General features: G+C 39.5%; 2 protein-coding genes across 2 annotated transcripts in view; both read left to right on the forward strand.

Annotated features, from left to right (window-relative positions):
* Positions 1–1793, forward strand: part of LOC139734771 (uncharacterized) — a 34960-nt gene extending 33167 nt beyond the window's left edge. Inside the window, exon 14 of the mRNA XM_071645565.1 lies at positions 1740–1793. Within this exon, the coding sequence (XP_071501666.1) occupies positions 1740–1793 (54 nt within the window). The remainder of the gene's footprint in view (positions 1–1739) is intronic.
* Positions 1794–19408: 17615 nt separating this feature from the next.
* Positions 19409–22756, forward strand: LOC139734772 (uncharacterized). Its single transcript, XM_071645566.1, has 2 exons — positions 19409–19737; positions 21101–22756. The coding sequence occupies exon 2, from the start codon at positions 21200–21202 to the stop codon at positions 22754–22756; it is 1557 nt and encodes a 518-aa protein (XP_071501667.1). The 5' UTR covers positions 19409–19737; positions 21101–21199.
* Positions 22757–23643: the final 887 nt, after the last annotated feature.

Raw genomic sequence — 23643 nt, forward strand, 5'->3', positions numbered from 1 at the left:
TTTTGGCTAACCAGAGAAAGGGATCCTAGCATCCTGGAATATCAAAACATTAATCAGATTAATCAGAAATATCATGTTTTATTCTAACTCCTGATAATATCTTGATGATATAAATTCCATACGTATATATTGTCTTAAAATTTTCATTCTCAATTTGTCCGTAAGCGGGATCATTCAAGAACAGAGTTATTCACAAATGATGTGTCTTAAGTACAAGCTATCCCGTCATTAACAAAGTGTTTCAATTTATCATCATTCATCGTTTGCTGATTATCGAATGGTTATTCTTTAAGGCGTTTTATCTTTTAAATGATTGATGTGATGATAACATTAAACAAGCAAACAAAGAAAAATCTTCATTTATTTATTTATTTTTTTTTTGCCGGAAATGGGTCCAAATCTTTATCTGAATATTATTTGCTGGATGCTGCAGGTTGGAGAGAATTTCGATTCTACCCCTTGATACATTCGTCTTTTTGTCGACACCATTCTTAACATAGTTGACAATTCTTTTAAGAATAGTGACTAAAATGTGAGTAATGCGCATTATCAACAGAAAGAATGTTTCTTCTTTCAATGCATATCCGCTTTATATTAGGGAGCTTTAGATTTGCTGCGCGGACGTTTGAGACGACGCTTGAGCTGGACGTTCTCCTCTTCCCTGCATCGTGCTGAAAAGTAGCTTTAGATTACGCTGAGACGCAACGTATAAAAAATAAATGGCGCCCCATAGTTAGTATGATCGGTGCATCAAGTAGCTCTCTACGTCGTGAACTGAGCGGACGTAAAAATAGCCCAGGACGCAAAAATAGCCCAGGACGCGTAGTGAAAAACTCAGGCGTGCGTCTGATAAGCTATTTTGCGCATGCTCAAACCAGGTCCCCCCCCCCCCCCCCCCCATCTGAACGTCCCCGTCGCGAAAATCTAAAGCTCCCTATTACTAGAAAACTGCGTATCCTCTATCCTAGAGACCTGGGGGCGTTTCATCAACGAGTTCGTCGGAGATTTTCCCCGACAAATTTGCTATCAGCCAATCAGACGCAAGGATTTCAGTAGCTTTTAACAGTTGTCAGTGTAAATCACTGACAAAAAGTTTCATGAAACGGTCCCCTGGTTACAGTGTCTGTCTTTGTGTGCGGTTGTGTGCATATAATTTTATTCTATATCTCCCGCATATCGTTTCATCGTTTCATTGTTTCATTTGCCCATTAGTTACTGCTCATGAGGGGACTGCATTCTACAAGCCAGGCTTTTCAGCAGTTCCCTCCATTTCTGACAACTTTTCCTTAATAAAATTCAGTTACAATTTGCCTATCATGATTGCATTCTCTTAAACTATTCTTTACTATTCTTTAGTATAGAAATGAGCTGCATTGATTTCGTGTATGCATATGTATGAAAATCAAATTGTAATTTGTACTTTTGTTGGAAATGAAATGTTTTTGACACTGCAATATAGTGCCGACAATTTCCTTTGATATGGTGAATATATATATATATATATATATATATATATATATATATATATATTCTTTTTTTTTTTTGGGGGGGGGGGGGGATAATTTTTTCGGCGAGACTCTACTCTGATTTCCTAGTCATTTTCTCCTTGTTTATTGAGTACTAGATTCACCCATCTATTATCTACCCTACAGCGGCTTATATTATATTCTTGTATTTCATTTATTACTGCATGATGAAATCTTTTCATGTTGATTCGGGTTTTTTTTTCCTTTGTCCAGCTTGGGGCAACGGAGAGCCGAGCAACAGCGGCGATGAAGACTGCGGTCACTTGACACCCAACGGATTGTATAATGACTTACCCTGCTCCCGGACGAGCGCAACAGTATGTCAATTTAGTACATTGTGACGCATTCTCCAGTTCACAATTTAAAGGCATAGTTTACCATTGCAGATAAAACAAAAACCCAGCATTAATGCTTTAAAGGGATGGTACAGTATTGGTGGAGATGAGAATTGGGCTTTTAACTTTTTGCGAGATACCAAGAAAACACTTCTGATGTAGTACAGAGCATACCATTTTAAGAGGAATTCAAGGTTTATTTGATGAAAATCCGGTTTGGAATGACTGAAACATCCAAAAACAAAGTAAAACAAAGCGATCGTAATAAAGTGTGGGTCCCACACTTTATTAGAATCGCACTTTTTTGGATATCTCAGCCATTTCAAAACCAATTTTGATCAAATAAACGTTGAATTCCTCATAGAATTACATGCTCTTTCATATTTCATAAGAGGTTTCGCATTATCTCACCAAAAACTGTTAGAAACCTGAGATTAGGTCTCAACCAAAACTGTACGATCCCTTTAAGATAGTTCTAAAATGTGAGGTAGGGATAGAAACAACCACTGTAAAAATTTGAATCCGTATTAATGTTAAGTATTGTTAGATACACAAAATGTGAACAATAGTTATAATAAAAATGTTTCCAGACCAAACCGTCTACAGTTATGGTTTTTAAAGAAAAATACTGATATCTCCTTATATTTTAGGCTTTATTGCGAAAAAAAATATATAAATATGGTAGGATGTTTTGTGATACAACAGAATGCACATATGCATCAAATGTGATATCTTGAATTTCTATGTGTTTTTTTTTTAAATCACTGCTCCCAAAGGTAAACTGGACCTTTAAAGTCGCTTGCAACAAACATGACAAAGGAATAGAATGCTTCCGCATCGCCTCAAATGCTGGAAGGGTGCCAGAAGCACTTTTGCTTTCTGGTTATCCGTCCGTCCGTCCCATATCGTGTTGATACAAAGCCAGAAATCTGTTGAGTGGATCTTCTATACTCACCTTATGATGCGATGAATCCAGTGTTGTGGGCTATTTCCCTCTCGATGAAAGCCCACAGCTCGCTGAATTTTGGCTATTTTTTTTTCCGGTTAGTTTTTGTCTGTGGGTAAGAACTCTGATTATATTGATGATGATGATGATGATGATGATGATGATGATGATGATGATAATAATAATAATAATAATAATAATCTTAATAATGATAATGATAATGATAATGATAATAATAATGATAATGATAATGAGAAGAAGAATGATACTGCTACTACTACTAATAATAATAATATTAAGTATGATAATAATAATAACAGTAATGGTAATGATAATAATAATAAAACAATAAAATTTTAAAAATCTATTAATAGCCCATTTAAAATTTATTTTGATGAAGGATATATCGAGTTCTTGGAATTTGGTGGGTTTAATGTCACTTTTGTTTAATGAGTTTTAGTTCGGAGCGCAATGGTTACCATGTTGGTGATTTTGTATCAGCATTGTTAGTACTGAGAGAGAGAGAGAGAGAGAGAGAGAGAGAGAGAGAGAGGGAGGGAGAGAGGGTGGGGGAGAAGGGAGAGAGAGCCGGGGAAAACCCATCCCTGATAAGTGTTCCATAGAGATGAGACTTAATATGATGATATTTTTTTTCCAAAATACGGTGCGAGTCTCGGAAATTAGTGGTAATTGGGCATGAGTATAATAATGCCCTAGTCACATATAAACACGGATGCTCAAGGATCTACACGGTGATCCTCCGGGGAGATCCGGGGAGATCCGGGATACTTTTGACCACGATTGACCGCGTTGGTATGACTGTACACCCTGTATCAACACGGCAGCTACACGGATAAGGCCAGAAGAGCGCGGCGTCTACACGGACAAACATGGCATCTACACGGATCAACACGGCAGCTACACGGCAGCCACACGGACCACCCCGGATTGCCAACACGGCAATCCCCGGATGATGCTGGATGTTTTTGACCTCCAAAAGTTGCCGTGTTGGCCTCCCGGATGTCCCCGGATCTACATGGACATACACCAGTTTGTACACGGATATCCAAGGATGTCCAAGGCGTCAACACGGATCCCTCCCGGATCACCCCGGATCAGATCCGGGGTGGTCCGGGGTGATCCGGGATGTCTATGTGACTGGGGCATAATGACGTTTCTGACATACCTGCTGTAAAGCTCATTCATTGATCATGATACAAAAGATGACTTTAACTACATTTTAAGCCGTTCATTTCTGGCGACGGATCGACGGGTTGAACCATCTTTTGATTGCAGAAACCAGCCAAGAGAAATTTATCGGGAATTTTACATCCAATCACTTCCATTGGAAAAATGGCAACTTTTGAGGAAACTGATCATTTTTGTAAGACTAATCGTCATGTTCTCATTTTGATCTATTACCGTGAGAGCCCCTTGTTGATTAAGGCTAAAGCTTATACGTCTATGATAATAATACGTAAGAAGAATATTTCCAGAATGATTTACATTAATATTTTTAAGCGCTTTCTACTTTTTTATACTTCTTTTTTACAATTTGTTTTAATAAAAGCAACTTAAGGAAATTTAATAATAACGATGCTGCATAGATAAAAACAAGCATACAGCAATCTGAAGAATCTGACCTGTCTGAGATAGGATAACCGAAACTGGAGTGTGACATCTTCAGGGTTAAATCTTGGTTTCAACGAAGTTGTATGAGGAAATGTCAACTTTCTATATTTATTTTGTTTCGCATATTCTTTGTATCTATTCATGGTTTATTTGTTCCGCTTTACTTTCAAAACAAACAGGAAAGTCACGTTCATCGAACTTTGCTTTCCCTGTGGAAAAGGAGCCATATTATTTGAAATATCATTGATACATTTATTTTTTTTTTTAAATTACTCATCTCACTCTTTTGTATAGCTTCCTACACAACACAAATTGCCATTAAGATTACGCGGCCCTTTGTGTTTTCGTTTTTCACCATCCATCCTTAAGGGCATTGGTTTACGTGAAGCGGCATACTGTGAACATGCAATTTGAAAATGAGCCTTATCGTTATTTACATTTTATAAAATGGGTTCAAGAATGTAGCCAATAGGAAGCGCTGAAATGAGTCACATGTGCTTCCTTTATTCTAGTCCCATTGCACTGCGTGTTAAATCCTATTGCCGATCGTCTGTGCGCGCGGCGGCTCCTTTGAATTGCATGCATACGCGCTGTCAATCCTGTAAACAACTTCTAGTTCGGGCTGCCGGCCGGCCGGCCTTTCTTCCCTTGTGCATAGCATGTGTGGCGTACGTATACTCTTATATACGTACACTTTGTACAGTACAGTAGACCAAGCGTTGTGGGACCGGACGCGTACATGGAGTCACTTTGAAGGGCAAATCCAACGATTTAGCAGGTTAATTCTCACGCCGTTTTCAGAGTATGTTGTCTAGTAGGCCTATATGAGGAGTCTATATCAAGTCTTTAAGGTATATCAAGGGTGCATATTCTATGTAAAATAAGTAAGTTTTCATGCGGGAACTTAAGTGTCCGGAAACCCACCCCCCCCCCCCCCCCCCCCCCATCATACTTATACTGTATGTGCGGGATTTCCGAGTGCGACGTGCGTAAATGTTTGGGACGAACATCTTCGGACGTCTTGACCCACAAAGGTACGTGAAAAACGCTGAAAAATGCTGTTAGTTTTCGAATTTTCGACCCATTCTATAAAACAAATGATGCACAGGATTATTTCGTGGCGTTAGTGGAGGCGTAGCTCACTCTCGGGTATTTACAATGTAGTGCAACATGCACTCGGCTTCGCCTCGTGCATGTTTCACGATTGCACTCTAAAAAATTCCGAGTCAGAACTGACCCGGAACTGGGTCCGTTGGGGTCACACACCGTTCCGGGTCAAAAATGACTTGGAATTTGGTCATGAAGACCCCGAATGGGGTCACCCTGACCCAATTCATGACTCTGAATGGGTCATATCTGACCCCATTCCTTGTCATTTCTGACCCGGAACGGTGTATGACCCCAATGGACCCAGTTCCGGGTCAGTTCTGACTCGGATGTTTTAAGAGTGTGTAAATACCCTCGAGTGCACTATACGCCTACACTAACGCACTCTATCCTGTGCATCATTTGTATAATACCATCTGTCACAAGCTGATACCAAACTACACCTCAAAGCATCAGCTGGGAACAGTCCTGAGACACCATGTACTAACCAATGGTAACAAGTTTGTCATGTTTTGATTTGATTTTGATTTGATTTGATTTGATTTATTCATTCTCCGTATGACATCATTTAATTTTTTTTTCAACATAATCAAACATGATAATATACAAATATGAAACTCATTATAGCTAGTTTCAACAATTTCAACAATTTTGATTACAAATACATTTGTGACACAATTACAATACATTTGTTATGAATTACCATACAGAACGGTTGCCAATGATAAGCTATAAGCTTGACCCTTTGGCAACCGATGATACAATACGTTAATGCAATAAGATCTTTCTTCTCTCTTGTAAAGTATTTTGTTCCAATGCCTGTCCTGCCTGATGACTCCCTGTGAACGCCGTTAACGATACGCCGATTTGAATCAATTTAAGTACACTGGGGATATCTTGATAAACTATCAAGTTGATTTCCTACTTGACATAATCATACTTATGCTCGATTCCAAGCCTCGGAATGTATTTACTGGGAGAGAAATCCCAAATTTTTAACCGTCCGTCGCTCTTGCTCTGTATATACCTGGTTTAAGTGTTCGCCCCCCCCCCCCTCCCCCTTCCCCCTCAAAAAAGAAGAAGATAATAATAAAAAATGAGAGAAGGGTCATGTCGGATAACAGTGGTTACAGCGGACAGGTGACCCGATGTAAATAGGACCATGGAATTGCTGCTTTTCTTCTTTTATTATCGCCACTGCAATCAGAAGAAAAATGCAATTTTCAGTACCAGCTATGCATTTACCCTACCCTATTCTATGTAGTTCCCATGGTTACGAGACGATGGAAATGATGACTTGAATTATGTAATCAGCCCATTTCTTACGAACTACCCAAGGTTTTGTCTTTTGTGAGATTAGAAAAGAAATATGCGAATGGCCTTTTGACTTGAGGCTTTTTAATAAAGTTTCGTTTTATAACAGAAGCCTTTGCCGCACGGAATTATTCATGAAATATCTGTATGATGTGGATAGGTAAAGCAGACGGCTGAGGTCATTTCTCAAATTATTGGCATTGTTCGCCGTCACACACTATACACAAATTCTCTTCCTCTCCAATATTTTACTCGAAGATTTTATCGTTATGGGCGAGAGTCGATCAACTACAGACGAGATAAGATCTTGAATCACAATAGGCATGCAGTAGCTGAAACCGGGGTGGGGCTAAGGGATTGGATACGAATAGGGAATCATAGTAGAAATTATTATGTGTAGGTGTGCAGCATTCAATTGCAGTCATATTTAAAGGTATGCATGAATAGATGGATGTATACATGCATGATGTACATGCATGATGTACATGCATTACTTATAGTATCTGCATTGTGCTATTATGCGTGTGTGTGTGTGTGTGTGTGTGTCACTATAATAAGTGATACCTGCGTGAAACTCGTACTAAAGCCTTCAGTAGAAAAAGTGTGATAATACGCGCTTAATCGCAGGACATAATAATTACCTATCAACAACATATTTTCACTAATATGTACATAGGTAAACGTTGACGTACTTCATCTCCCTGCCAACACTATTTTCCCCTACACTCTTAAAGGTCGTCGCTGTTCTTGTCATACCAAAGAAACAACAATGACATAGATTATTCTCTGCTTCGTTCTTTACTGTCCATGAATATAATGATTATTGTCACCGACTACCTCAACTCTGAACGGAGTGATTCGTATGAATCAAGCAGAATTCTATAGTAATCACATATCAATACGCGTACGTCACATGAATACAGGCATACATCTCCGCATCAGCTGTATTAAGCTAAGGAGATGGAGAATTTCTCGCGGACATCTTGCTTTAATAGATTCTTGGCCCCGTGTCCTCTTAATCAGTTCAAACGACTCCTCCCTATTGTGGCGTCACAGCGCTTCTATTGTCGTGAATCGTACCGTGATGACAAACCTTTATTGACATTTGGCATTGTGATAGTCTCGTCTCGAACGTACGCTGGGAAAAAATAAAAGTGGTACCTCCCGCGTGGAGCTGCGATGTTGTCCTTCAGGCATTGAACGTGCACGTTGTTGCTATAAGCAGTCTGTAATGAACATCGAAATGCCTGGACCCTGCAACGTTAGCTGCACCTGTTACATAGAGGTACGAAAACTCAATTCACATTCAACACTCGTGTTCTTCCAACGCTTTGCTACATTCATGACATTGTAGGTGAGTGGTAATCCGATACGTAGCTCGTAGCTTGCAAAGGGTATATGATGATATCATTTACATTTCTATACCCTACAATCGGCTCTATAGGCATCTAAATGACGTACTGATCCTAAGGCTTGTGTTGTCCAAATTCTGAAACTCGTGGAGAGACAAGAGAGTTCATGTTGCTGAATATCTTAATTTCTTTTCCATTTAATATTATTTTTAATTCTCCATTTTACTCCATTTTAATTTACTGTACTGGAATCTGGAATCCTGAAGGATAAAACATAATCTTAATCATGCATGTTGATTCTCCAGGAACGAATTGAAAAGAAACCGCTTCAGGAAGTTTCAATAAAGTATTACGTATTAGTACAGAATACGCTACCATATTACAACTAGAAGTATGATTAATGTGGTCTGGAAAGAAATAAGGTAGCAAAAAAAAAGTTAAAAGTCTCCTCAACTCTGGTAGCAAGGCGGGTAGGAAGCTGATTCGATTCAAAGTTTCCAACATTTTTTGCCTATTTACCTAAGATAGCACATTATAGATAAACTTCAATGAGATATGACGATGTATTTTGTTAAAAAAAAAAGAAGAGAAATAAAGCTGGTAATAGCGACTGCAAAGTAGCAACATCTACTGGTCAACATAATGACCATTACATGTTTATCACTACAGAATAGTAAGTATCATGGGCACTATGCTGTAAGTTTCTTCTATTATTACATGGAGATTTACTTTGTGTTTCAAAGACAGTCATTGTGTATGATATACTCGAATAAGTTATTTGATGATAGTGCTATTGATACTCCTAAAAATCAAGCTTCACGTGTTTAGGTATTAGCTCGACCTGTACTCGAAAATGCACAATGTATGCATAAACGAAAGGTTGTACCATATTCCACATCATGTTTGTACAATGAATTTGCATGAGAAAGAATCCCTGTGCAGACGAGAATGCGATACCGCCAAGGCAATTTGAAAGCAAGTGAATAATCAGACGGAACCGATTGTGTGTGGAGGTATCAACGTGTGCTGGATAAGACGAAGGAGTGAAAAGTGAAGCTGTTAAACAATTAAGGAGAAAGAGAGAAACTCCCCCCCCCCCCCCAAAAAAAAAAATACAATTCTTTTTTTTCTTGGTTGTTGAAATTCTGTTTGCTTTAATTCACGGCGAAATCCCAAATTTGACTCCTGTACTTGGTTTCATTGAAAAGGACATGATTTCGCTTCATGTCCCAAAGCATATGGAATTCTAGTACTTGAGTGACGTCACTCAAGTGATTTAGGCCCTTAATTCAGGTCCTCAGGACGCAATGTTATATGATCCACCTTATGCACATAACTCACCATTATTTTTTGTTTTTGGTTCGCTGTCAATACCTTTAACTATTGATTTGAGAATGGAGTGTGATGAGTTCGCATGATTAACAAGCATGTTACTTTTAGGCCATGCCATGCTAAGAAATGTAGAAATCAATTCCTGCTGAGGTCTTACTTACACGATCATGTGATTATGACATCTATTACACGAGGCTAAATTCATCTGTCATGTATACATTATCAGCTTTTCCTTTGTATAACCTTTAACTTTATGCTTTATTAATTGGCGTGATTTTGATAAAATTCTTGTTTTCTTGGTAATTGTCATTGGTAGGGTTGCAATTGATCCAAGGATAACTCCAGCTCCCAGACGCTTAGTTTCGTGTGGTATTTTGCATCATCAATATGGATAGCGACCAGGAATCACCACAGTCCTCTTCCTCGGAGGAAACAGCGCCCAGAGATCCAGACACGATTTCACAAACTGAAGAGAATGGCATCTCACAACCAGTAGACAACAAATTTACAGACTTGTCACTGAATACGCAGTCAAATGGCGACGATCACCAACCTGTTCCACACACACGTGAAGAGATTGCTCCGCGGAGAGTCGCAGCCGCGTCTCCTAGCAACCACGGAGATTTGCTTGCAGACGATGCATCCATAACGAGTGAGCAGGACGCCACGAAACGAGCCTGGTCCATCATCAGCGTGGCTTTCCTGATATCGGCCCCCTTGTTCTTTGTCGGCCTCGCCCTCGTAATCATGGGTGCAGTAGGCTTCCCGAGCACGTTCAACCTCCTCCCCGTTGGCATACCCGTGTTCGTCATCGCGGCTATAGTGTTTCTGGGCAGTACCCTGTTTCTCTGCGTCTACAAGCTGAAGAAGATGCGGATTTTCGAGTTCGGTGACGACTCCGGTGGAGGAGAGGTTGCTACGGCAGGTGGTAGAAACGATGCATACGTCCACGAGGAGCCTCAAATCAGGTTGTCTCGAATGTCAGCTGTCTATGAGGTAAGTGTTAGTCAGTTTATTAACCTATTAAAGGACAAGTTCACCTTCTTAGACATGTGGATTGAGTGAATGCAGCAATATTAGTAGAACACATCAGTGAGAGTTTGAGGAAAATCGGACAATCCGTTCAAAAGTTATGAATTTTTGAAGTTTCTGCTCAGTCACGGCTGGATGAGAAGACTACTACAACTGATGATGTCACATGTGTACAACGATATAAAGAAAATATAAAGAAAATTCAACATATTGTCACTTTTCTCGCATAATAAGAGAATGCTTGACTTCCCTCTTTCAGAAGGCAGGGGGAATAATATTACCCCTAACATACGTCAGTGACAAGTTGAGGAAATGTGCATATTTTTTTCTTCAAAAAGTAACATTTTGTGAAATTCTCTTTATATTTTCCTTATACTGTTGTACGCATGTGGCATCATCAGCTGTAGTAGTCTTCTCATCCAGCAGTGACTGAGCAGACACTTCAAAAATTCATAACTTTTGAACGGATTGTCCGATTTTCCTCAAACTCTCACCGATGTGTTCTACTAATATTGCTGCATTCACTCAATCCACATGTATATGAAGGTGGACTTGTCCTTTAAGTAACAGAACTCATATTTCTGTCGTTTGACACTGTATCTTTTTGTTTTGTTACAATTGCCACCATTTACAGTTACTTATTGTTTCATTTCAGAAGATAACATTATCATAAATACTGAATGATATGAGACCATATTTGGTTAAATACCCTCATTACTTTTTGTTACAGAATTGTGAAAAGGAAATCTCTAGATGTAAAACTGATCCATAAATATGCCAAATTTATCTGTTTCTTTATTCTTTCTGTGCAGTAAGTTTACGAGTTACCAATTTGATTTGAATATGCTTTGATGATTTATTACAATGTTTCATTATTATTATGTTTCGCTGTTGTTATAATATATAATCTTCATTATTCCTTTGTATTAAGAAGTGGTGAAGTTTATGTTATTGTGATAAATATAGAATAAAGAAATAATAAATTTGAGTTAAGTTGAACTGAAAGAGGACAAAATTATAACTTATATAGCAAAAGTGCCCGAGGACTTGATGGATTAAAAAAAAAATGATGTCAGTCACATGACCAAAGTTCTTACCTTTAACCCTATAAAGCCCAAGCTATTTTGACCCCTTCCAGGCCCAAGGGGGCTGTATAACTTCTTTATTATATTATTTATGACCGTCATATTTGGCACATGGATAGAGCAACTGATACTCTACATGACCCGACATTTGAAATTTCTCAAGGTCATCCACTGAGGGCGCTATTTACCAAAATATAAAGAAATACATAAAAAATATGCTAAAATCATGTTTTTTCTTTTTATTTCTTTATCCCCAGTATATATATTTGTATTTTATATCAATCATTTTCATATTTACCACAAAGGAAAAGCAAGTCAACCTTCACTATATGTAATGGTTGAAATTTCTCAAGGTCAACATGTGGGGGCGCTATTCATTACAATATAAAGAAATATATGAAACCTATGATGTACTGCTTGGAATGGGTACATGTATTGCTATAACATTTCATATTTCCAAAATATTGAAATTTTGAGTTTGCAGATTGATAATATGATGAACTAATGATATTATAGGCAAAGCTTGTGTGAAAATAACCCAAAATAAAATGGTAGTCTTTGAAAAATGCTATATTTTCAATTATTTCTATTATATCTATTGTTTGATGCCTATGTCGTATAAAAATAAAAGAAATAATAAGAAGAGCATTTCAGGGTAATTCACAACCATTATTACTTCACATTTTGGTCCTCCAGCAAATTGCAGCCAAGAAAACCCCCATTTCATCCATTATCATACTGTTAACTGAAATTGGAACAGAAAATCATGCAAAATCTGACGAACATGGTTGTCAGTTTACGGTTGCCATGGCAACCAGCAATATCGGACATAGCTAAATTATATATAAAAAATGTTTGCAATAAGATTCTAGGAAAAGTCACCAAATTTGGTTGAAATCGAGTAAAGGGTGTGGAAGTGGCAAACGAAAATATGGTAGGGGGGCACAATGTGCCCCCCCCCCCCTTGGGCTTTATAGGGTTAAGATGATTACATTCAAAGATAAACTGACAGACAGCCATCATCGTGGCGACTTGAGCATTCCTTTCCGTTAAGAAATTAGGTGAAATTAATTCTCATTTGAAGAAACTCACCCATTCTGCATCGTTTGGTGGTAAAACGTTCCCTTGTGCTTTCTCAATATTCATCATAGGTCCATTGACATTTCAGTGGGAAGAGCTGTGCTGGCCATACCCGACGCTCCCCGTCAATTATCCTTGTGAATATTCACGCGAACTGACGCTTCATCGATATCACCTTCGGGCTCGAGGAACGTCGAGCCAGCAGAAGCCATAGTTTTTATAAAGATATAAATAGCGGACGATATGATTGGCTGGAAGAAGTTGAGCCTTGATCGGTTGTCAGAACAGACCAGAAAGGACATTATTACCACAATAGTACTCCAAAGTTCACAAGGATAAATGTTACCGAGTGACTGCAGATGCATGGCATCAACAAATGCTTTATATTAATATCACCGTAGTTGGTGTATTTTGAATATTAGAAATAGATGTTAACATGGTATCGAAGTGCATCTAGAAAGAATGAGGTCTTCATCTTCAGTTTTCATCAAGAAACTCTTGCCATGTTCACGTTGCTTGTTCATATGCGACTTCTACATTGTATACAAGGTGCTGTACGGTTGCATATAGCGCTGTTGTGTGCTGTGTAACGTACGAAGAAGAGACACTTCAAAATGTCTGAACACTATTTAAACTCGCTGTGTGCCTTAAAGACAAATTCTTTGAATCACGATTTGCCATTGTGAGCGTCAATGATCAACATACATGTGTGTATCACTCGTTCGTATGAATATTTGTAATAGACAGAGCAGGTATATGGAGGGAAAAAAGAGAGTATATACACTCACATAACTTGTAAATACACAAATTGTAAAGTGCAACCCCACCCTAAGAAAAAAATCAAAACATGCAACCTGACACACTACCATGAACGAGAGACGCACAAAAACTTGCAATAATCGCTAGCATTAACTTACCTTTTGTTGCAATATTTGGCAAATTTGCCCAGGGCGCGAGATAAAACATGCAGAGCCTATCCACAAACGACGGACTTGAACGTGCCAATATTTACACGAACGCGCTTCCACAAGTTTGCAAGAAACTCGGGATGACACTTCCAGACACAAGTTGGCTATATTGAACCACTGAACGTACTATCCGAACAGGATGCGATGAAATTTGTTTTTGTTTCTTTCTTTCTTTCTTTCTTCCTTTCTTTTTTTTTTTTTTTTGGGGGGGGGGGGGGGGGCAACTATCCATTTATGCCTTTACCTACATAAGCATGTACACTCTGATTATCACTGTTATTTTAGACCTTCACTGTATTCAACGCTGTAAGTGTCACTCGAGCACTGGCGTCAAGTAATGCTTCCACTCAACACCGCACTTTCGTAAGGTTATCAATTTGTGCAATGTTACTCGTGTGCAAGAGTGTTAGCTGAAGTCGCCCAAGAACCCTTTATAACATTATTCAGTAGTATTGTTGGTTTCTTTTTACTTTTGTAATCTTCTCTCTAGGTACAGTAACACAATGAACAAAGTTTGGAAAGAAAGTAGGAGATAAGACATTAATGTATAGGAATGTCGAATTCGTTATATCAGTGTCCATTATCGATACAGTATAAGCCAGTTCTTAGTTTCACTTTGTGCATAAGCAGAAAATGGATAATTTGTACCAACAGGCATAATGGTTTTTTATCTGTGATGCAATGATTATTCGTGTTATTGTAAATGTTTGTCAGCACATCCACCTGACAACAGGCCTGGTATTCTGGCAAGATTAACAGAAAAAAGTTTGTTAAGGCATGCAATGAAAAACAAAGAAAGTGATCCTTTCCCAGCAAGTTGACGGACCATTCTGGTCACTTTTGGTCTACGCGAGTTCATTCTTTGTTTGAACATGAATTCCGTAAATTGTTACGTCGGGCAAGCCATGCATTATGACGCTCTAAGATATTAAGATTCCCACTATGTAGAAAAGCAGCCATATTGCATACATGCGTTGAAGTTCCTTGCCATTAGTAGAACAGGCAACAAACAATACAGAAGTCCGCGCATCGTCAAACAAAGATTGTCTTCAATGCCTCACAAATTAAAACGAAATAATGTATTACTCTATTGTAAAGATTTTAGCAAAGCGTAATTGAATTACATGGAACTAAAGAAAAGTACAATCTCATATGTACTCCAGCATAATGTGACCGTGCACCACAAAACGAAAAAAAAAGTCGCACACACTGATTTTGTGTGAGGACTGAAAATAGGTGAAATGGGTCAACCGAGCCAATGTTGACTTTTTCATATTTTTTGAAAGAGCAATTCTTCTTCAACATTATGCTAAAATTTGGGATAATAAAACGGACAGGAAAGTGTGCTTTTTAGCCTTTTTTCTAGAACATTATTTGGCAGAGTAGTGTGATTAATTGTGTCTTTACAGTCCCGTTTTCATTTCTTAAAAACCTTGTACACACTCTTAACTTTCAAGTCCTGTAACTTTTGAAAGGATAGCGCCACTGCTTTGAAAGTTGGCATTAATTAAGGACAGAATGTGTTAATAAGGCATGATCAATTTCAATTTAATCTACAAATCCCTTCATTGTTGTTCACATCCTGTTTTTTGTCCCATTCATTGCACAGCCAGCACGGCTTGGTAAAGATTAAGCGCTTGAATAGACACTGTACTTCAGAGCCTCTTTTCTCAGTTCACACTTTTCCTGAGTGTGTGCCTTCTTTCCAATATTTAGATAGGTTAGAAGAGTCCATTTGATATGAGTTATACATCATTTCAAAGCTAAAAGTCTGCTCTTTCAGAATTTGTTCTTAAATAAAATTTCATGTCTGGCGACTTTTTGTTTGTTTTGTGGTGCAGGGTCACATATGGCAGGGTTCGACACTAATGGTGGCCCGGTGGCCCGGGGCCACCAAAAATGAAAGTCGGGCCACCAAATTTCAAAAAAGGGCAAATTTGGTGGCCCGCCTCGGGCCACCAAAATTTTTTGAAAAGTATGTCAATAAATTCGTAACTTTTTGCGCCGGAAATTAGCAGTTAAATTTGTTCAGAGGATGGATGAAAAGGACTGAATGAATGCCCGAGAGTGAGTGTTGCAAGTTTGTTGAAGTTTATTTACGAGTAGATATGTCCAACTTCTAATTCTTACTATCATAAATCTTAAATATTTGACTCATTAAGAAAAAACGACTTTTAATGTTTTTTATTGGTTTTTTTTTCAGGACACCAAATTTTTCTCTCGGGCCACCAAAAATTTGAAATTTAGGATTTTGGTGGCCCCATCGGGCCACCAAACAAAAAAGTTAGTGTCGAGCCATGCATATGGTTATTATAAATCATAAAAGGCAGTACATTTTATTCAACAAAGAAGCAAGAGATTGTCAGGACGAGCATGGCATGAATGGGCTGACGACCTCATGGGGAATTGAACTCCGGTGTGCCTCACACAAGAGGTAAATTTTTGCAATAGTACCTGTACATGATAGGAAAATATGTAAGGTATAGTGCTGTGCGTATGGAGCACATGCATTAGATGTTTGTGCTGTGGCCAGTTAATGTATTACTCTTCATCAATATCAATCTATTATGATAATGCTAAGGGTTGAGACCAGAATCTAGACAGCGTTCTGCAAATTTTACTGTGGTTAGAGCGTGATGGACGAGCAGATCTAATCATTTTCTTTGCTCTTTTCCACTTTGATTCTCTTTACACTTCATACTATAGTGAGGAAAATATCGCTTTGAGCCCCACGGAATGTATCTTTTCGATATCTTTTCGTTGTTTTCTATTTTTTTTTTTGTATTTGCCAAAGGATGATGAAAGGAAGATCACCGAGGGAAGAAAGTGATCTCTTTTCTCATCACAGTTCAATGATGTAAAATATTTATATGTTTCTGTTGGAAATGGAAAATGAATGAATGAATGAATGAATGAATGAATGAATGAATGAATGAATGAATGAATGAATGAATGAATGGTCTCGATGGACAGACATCAAGATCTGTGAAACCTTTCACTAGCCCTCCTCGCACTGTGCGATCCACACGATAGTGTACTAGTATGCTGTACATGTGTATCGAAATTTCCATTCAATGTTCTGTTGGAATGAAAAAAAAAATGAAATAATGACCCAGGCTTTAATTGCATTGTGAATTATCTATTAACGTTAGTTCCTTGTATGGTTTGCAGCTTTATTTCGTTTCTGTTATCAATTTACCCTTTGACGCCATTTCAGCAATTCCTGTGCAAGATGTTCATTATGCAACGCTAATCAGATGCAGTAGTCTCTTTTGTCCGCAAAGCCACTGAAAATGTTCTGAGTATTCTAAGAATCTGGCCTTCTTTTCATCATTGATTATAGTTTGATGTATATTGATAACATACCTTGATCTAACAGTAACAACAATGGAACGGCATGGAGCAGGGGCAGCTGAAAGGGGGGGGGGTGGCGGTGGATGGGCTCTTCAAGAAAATCGAAAAAATTAAAAGAAAAAAACCCATGAGGATTCGGCACATTCTTTCCGTCGAAAGAGAGAGAGAGAGGGGGGGGGGGAAGTGAGAGGGTAACATTTTACTCCCATGAAAACGTTGCGCAGCCCATGTGAGGGAATACGATATGAGTGCAGATGATAATGTTGCTAAACCTAAATAATACTCATAAAGGAATGATATTTTGTGGTATTATGTAACTTGTGAATAGTATCATTCCGTTGCTCGAAGGTGTTTGTTTTTTGTTTGCTTGTTTGTTTGTTCGTGTTAAATTTCTTCTGTCATCTTGACAGGATTCTGTTTCCTGTTGCATAACTTGTCGGTCTTACTTTGTGTGTTTTATTTATGGCATGATTGTTTGGTTTTATTTTGTTCCTTTTATGTTTAAGTCTTTCTCGGGAAAGGCGCTGATTAAACAAACCTGTCATGTTTTTCCTGGGTGATGTTCCCTCTAAGGGAAAGAATGACGGGCGTCAAGGTGGTCGGGGGTCTACCATGAGAGGCCTCTGGGCCTGCTCTTTTGCCAGAATAAATTGATTCGTTACCTCTAAATATTAACAGTGATATACCAAACATACTTCTCGGCTGACTGCTCTTTATAGCAGTCAGTTTCTATTGTTTTTTCCACGTTTCCGGCCCAGCTTTTCTTATTTTTGTTTTGTGTATGATTTATTTCTTTATGTCCATGTGTGTGTGTGCGTGTGTGTGTGTGTGTGTGTGTGTGTGTGTGTGTGTGTGTGTGTGAGTGAGTGAGTGTATGTGTGCTCGTGTAGGTGTGTCTGGGTGTTGGTGTGTGTGGGTGTACTTATCTATTCTATCATTCTTTTTAGTTGATCAATATTGTTTTTATACATTCAAGATGAATGTTTTTGTCATGTGAAATTATAGAAATCAAATAAAGATTATTGATAAACAAAAAAAGTGTCTGTGGGTGGGTGTTTGTAAAGTCTTGATGTGTTGTGTAGCTTCTGTTTACTTTTATTTTATTCTGTTGTACAAGCGTCTTGCATCTGTGCCAGGATAAAAGATCAGTCTTCTTTCTTATTGAGCACTTTTGTTCATGTTTTCTGCGGTCACATCGCTACAGAAATCGTAGTTTAAGATGATGCACTCTAATCACTCACATGCGTGTGTTCTTAACATCATTATAAATCATTATGATTATTCATAAGTTAAAGAATTTTTATGTGTGGGGGAACTTCCAATCGAAGTGGTGGAGTGAACCTGACTGGATCAGTGCTTGGGCTACTGCGGTCCCAAATTGAAGAGAAGTTTGGAATGATTACATGCGGATTTTTTTTTTTTCGTTAGTTTTAAAGTCCCGCTTCTGAATAGGATTCGCGATATAATTTTACGGTTGCTTTTATTTTCGTTTGCATAATATATTCTGTTAAATTGCAAACTAAAAGGAAAAAAACTTGAGTGGTATACAGTAATATCGGGTCTAGGGCAATTACCCCCTGGGCAATTACCCCGCACCCTTCCCCTGGCCCTAATCCTAATCCTAATCCTGAACCTAATCCTATCCCTAACTCAAACTCCTAACCCTAACCCTAACCCTAACCCTAATCGTTACTCTAAGCTTACCACTAACCAGTATTTAGCCGGGGGGTAATTGCCCTCTCGGGGTAATTGCCCGGATACGAGTAATATCAATTAGAACACACATCTAATTATGACGCCCATCAATTGCAAATCGAAAACGATATTTGATAAGAGTGTTCTGGGCCTCGACTCCGTGAAAAAAAATCTTGGTAAAGTATGAAAAAACTTAAGATGATCATTATTTTTAGATCTGAAATATTCATCATGTGTATGCGTGTGTGTGTGTGTGTGTGAGCGTGTGTATGTATGTATGTGTATAGGTTGTAATGAAACAGAGTGAGCAAAATATTGTTTTATTTACTCGCAAATCTTCTGACAAATGCTGTCCTCGCTTCATTTGCCACCGACAGACCTTTGTACCCTCCGTTCAGCCCAAATAGTACGTCGATCTCAAGGCGGGGCCTGAGAATAAAAGATGAAATTCCGACATTCGTCATAACTCGACAATGAATGGGTATCTGCCCGTCTCGTTTTTCAGTTCAATGCATTCGAGAATCACGCAACCCATTCCCAACCAACGGTGCGCGCGGGTGCAGTGCTGTACCCTATCAAGTCAATGCCACGGTGTTCATCGCGTAATACCTTCCAACAGCGTTATGCGTGTACACCTTTATGGCAAAAAGTATATTACAGAGTTGTAATATTGCTAACAGAAGAAGACAAGGGCATCGTGTTTTCAGGAATTTACCAGTTCAAGTTTCAAACGTAGGTTCTTCCTATATGAACTTTTGCGTGGAACCATGAAAAGGGAGGAGGAGATCACGGACCAGAGAGTTTGATTAACTGGTACATTTCGTATTCTTTATCGGGAACGCCTTCTTCCTTACTCTTCTGTAATGATGGCCAGGAGTTATCTTCACTCTAATCCGACGAGAGAAAAGGCAACTATGTGATCACGGAAAACAAACATTATTCATCAAACACCATCGGACAACTTTCCTCAGCCCAATCGGTGAGTCATATTATGATTGAAATGCTGCTTATTCTTAATTAATGCTTATAAACTTTCACGCTTTCGACATAGGCACAAAGGACCACGCCTTCATTTCGACCGTTCTAAAACTGGGCACAGTGGTATTCACTTCACAGGATTATCATTGGCATCGACATTAACATCGAAATCGACAATTTCACTCATTCCGAAGAAAATATAATCAAACACGAATGACGGATTTATGGTATGAATACTTTTGTTTATATATTATGTAATTAGGATCATATTTGTGTGTGGAAATTCATATGCCCTTCTTCATAAATAATCACATGTTATGTGCATGTAACAATAAACACAACTTTTGATGATTACTCTTTACATTTAGTCGTGACATCCTTCCATAGGAGTTTTAAAAACAACGGTTACTGTTTGGTAAAAAGACTGCGTGTTATGAAGATTCAACTACGCATACGAACGGGAGACAATGGAGCCACGACAATAGAGAGATTTTTCGGGGTCATACCACCGCAATGAATCTTTCCTGAAAAAAAAAAAAATGTGTACATACTCTGACTGTATACCAATACGACTGACTAAATATGAACAACCAGTCAGGAGAATGTAGGGGGAAAGACGGAAGTTGGAGAAGATACCAGAAAATCATACGTTCGTTTAATTCTGGTTTGATCACACTGCCATGAGCAGTGTCTGGTGCGCATCTTACTCGGGTCAGTATTGATGAACTCGTTTGTACTTTTGTAAAGTAGGTCCAGTGGTAGTGTTACTTTCTGTTGGTGAAAAAAAAAAGTGGCTTGAAGGGTGTGTACAGTTCTGGTCGAGGTGAAGATTTAGCTTTTAATGTTTTCCGAGATATTCAGAAATCACTCTATGAGATGTCAAAGAGCATGCAATTCTAAGGGGTATCAAAAGTTTATTTGATAAAAATCGGTTTTGAAATGGCTGAGATATCCAAAAACAAAGTGAAACAATGAAATCCTAATAAAAGGCGTGGCCTGTCACCTTTTGTTATCACTTTTTTGATATCTTAGCCATTTGAAAGCCAATTTTCATCACATAAACATTGAATCCTGCTTAAAATTACATGCTCTTTCATATTTCATAAGAGGTTTCTCATTAGCTGACTTAGGAATGTTCAAAACATGAATCCCCACCTCAACCAGTACTGTACAGTCACTTTAACATCCTCGTACGAATCACCTTTTGAAAATGTTGGTTGACTTGTTATTTGTCGACACTCTTTTTCAGAACACGATTTCGTTGTATGTTGACTTCGTTTATTTTCTAATTAATGTGATGACTGATTACAGGGGCACTGTGTCAGGAAATCATTTACGCTTTCGTTCATGTCGTGATCTTACAGGGTTAACCGACGTCGACGTCTCCACCGTCCTTCCGCCGTTGGCTTGCGCAGGAGTAACTTCCATCCTTGCCAATCAGATCAAGAGAGAACCAGACCGCTATGGCGCTAGAACAACCTTTCAGTCACTGGCCGTTTGGAAAGCAGGGGCAGCAGAACTCCCAGCTCTTGAACGGCAACTCCAGGCGCTACAACACGAATGATTCCCCCTTCAAGCACATCAGTCCAATCCCCACAGGAGGCAGGGATTTTGGGACCTTTCCCATGGTTGATCGCCAATCGAAGAGTTCAGTGCGGGAGCAACTCACGCAGGCTTTGAACAGCCGTGTGTCGCAAGGGTTCGTTCCGAGCCTGCAGCCTGTCCAGCAGACAGTGTTCGATCCTATTCAGGAGGATGACGTGATGAGTCCAGAACCTGTCCCATCCCCTCGCCGGGCTCCTCGGAATTACTTCGACAATGAACCTCCTCAGGAGCAGAGACGCGGCTTGTCTCTCATGGACAGATACGGCCAAGGGCCGACCAGAGGAGAACCCATGAGGCGCACGAATTCCCTGGTGGATTTCGCCTTGTTCCTGGACCAAGCGCAACCACACCAACCTCTACAAAGTGCGACTGCACATCAACAAGAGCAACAGCAGCAGCGATATAGGCAGCAGCAGCAGCAGCAGCAACAACAACAACAACAACATCCTTACCAAGAGGGACCAACTTATGGTGGTCGCCAACAGTACTCCTTGGAGAGACGAGCAAATGGAACTCGACAACTGGGCTCTCTGACTGGACAGCATAACGATGTTCGTCGACCTTTGGGAAGACAGCCTACTGGTACTCAGCAACGCCAAATGGCGAACGGATACCACAGTGGTCGCCAGCACGTGCCCCTGGACAGACAGCCTACGAGTGGCCGTCAGCAGCCCGTAGGGAACGGATATATGAACGGTCATCTTCCACAATCCTCTTTGGACAGACAAAGAAACGGAGTCCGTAAAGTTCCCTTGATCACTCAACAGCCGATGCAGACGGATATTCCCAAGTCCCGTACTACGATACCACCACGCCACCAGCCAGACATTGTCTATTCTCGAGACCACATCAAAGTACGTCAGCGACCCCCTCGCTACATACAACCCTCGAAGAAGTCAAGCGCCGCCACACCAGTAGGGATCTGTTTGACAATTTTCGGCATCTTGGTTGTAGCCGCCTCTGTCGCGGCTTTCGTTGCCCTCTTATTCCTCAGACCCGAAGTGTGGCCGACGAGTGGTCTTCTTCTAGGTGGAGTTGTGGTTGGCTTGCTTTTGTTTGCGACTGGTGGCATTTTCGTCTGTCATAGGTGCCTCCAGTCTTCTCAGGAAGATCAGTACCCTTCCTCTTTCGACCGATTTGACGACATCGGAAGGAAAGGAATTGGAGACTCGGGAGAGTGGCAGACGTTGCCCGACGGGAGAGGAAGCCAGCGACCAGACCCCATGATGGAATATCAAAGCCAACCAGATCCGTTCTCGACTGAAGAATTTCTCGAACAAGATATTACTCCCGAGACTGATGTGGACAACCCACGTGACATACCGAATGGCGGAAACTCGTTGCCTAATGGGATGCCCTCACAGCTCACCTTTACAAGTCTCGCAAAAACTACTCCTAATGAGTACTTGTACTAGTTTTTTTCCCCTCGTCTTCCTCCTCGTCTTCCCTCTCTTGCACATCCTCCTCCTCCTCCTTCTCCTCCTCCTCCTCTTCCTCCACCTCCTCCTTCTCCTCCTCCTCCTCCTTATTCTCCTTCGTGTCCATCCTCTTCTCTTCCAAAGACACACCGGTGGTGTAATGATGAGATGTCTGATTTGGCCTTTGTAGCCAACATCAGATTGTTTATCACTATCGCTCCTCCGTGAAGAGAAAAAGAAGGTAATCTCAATTGTTTCTGCACACGATGCGCTAAAACATTACTAGTACTCTTCGCTGTAATCATTACAACATGTATATTTTATCAATGTGAAATGAGTTTGTAAGCCTTGACCTTTCAAACAAACTTTGTCACTCTCTGGCTGAATCCCTGTCTATAATAGCACCTACCACATCAGCTATGCATTAATTTCCCTATTTCGTTCGTGTTTACGGTTATTTATATGTAAAACATGATTAAACATTAATGCTTCTGATACTTTTGTAGTATACAAGATATGAGGCTTAATTCGTCAAGTAAACGTGAAACGTTAAAAGATCTTCTGGACAATTACCACTTCCTTCGGCACTTGTTTCAAGACAACTTTGCAAAATGAATGAAAATGGATGTCGGTCGTTTTACGCGTCAATCCTCACGAGGAAAAGGGTCAAAATGTGTCCAGGATTTACTAAACTTTTTTTTAGATATGCTAAACATTTTAGCGCATTTGGTTTTTAACTCGATGCTGCAGATTTGTTGAGTCTGTCAGTTGTGTGTATGTGTGTGTATGTGTGTGTGTTTGTGTGTTTATTATTTAACCATAATGTATATGCCTCATAACCATCATTGATACCATGTACGAAACATCAATTTATGCATTAATAT

This window comes from Diadema antillarum, unplaced genomic scaffold, assembly GCF_040938485.1.
Source record: "Diadema antillarum isolate AM-2024a unplaced genomic scaffold, OU_Dant_1.0 seq00000546_RagTag, whole genome shotgun sequence".
Lineage (NCBI taxonomy): Eukaryota > Metazoa > Echinodermata > Echinoidea > Diadematoida > Diadematidae > Diadema > Diadema antillarum.

Excerpts from the sequence above, each read along its gene's own strand:
- LOC139734772 (XM_071645566.1), top strand. The coding sequence starts at position 21,200 with ATGGCGCTAGAACAACCTTTCAGTCACTGGCCGTTTGGAAAGCAGGGG.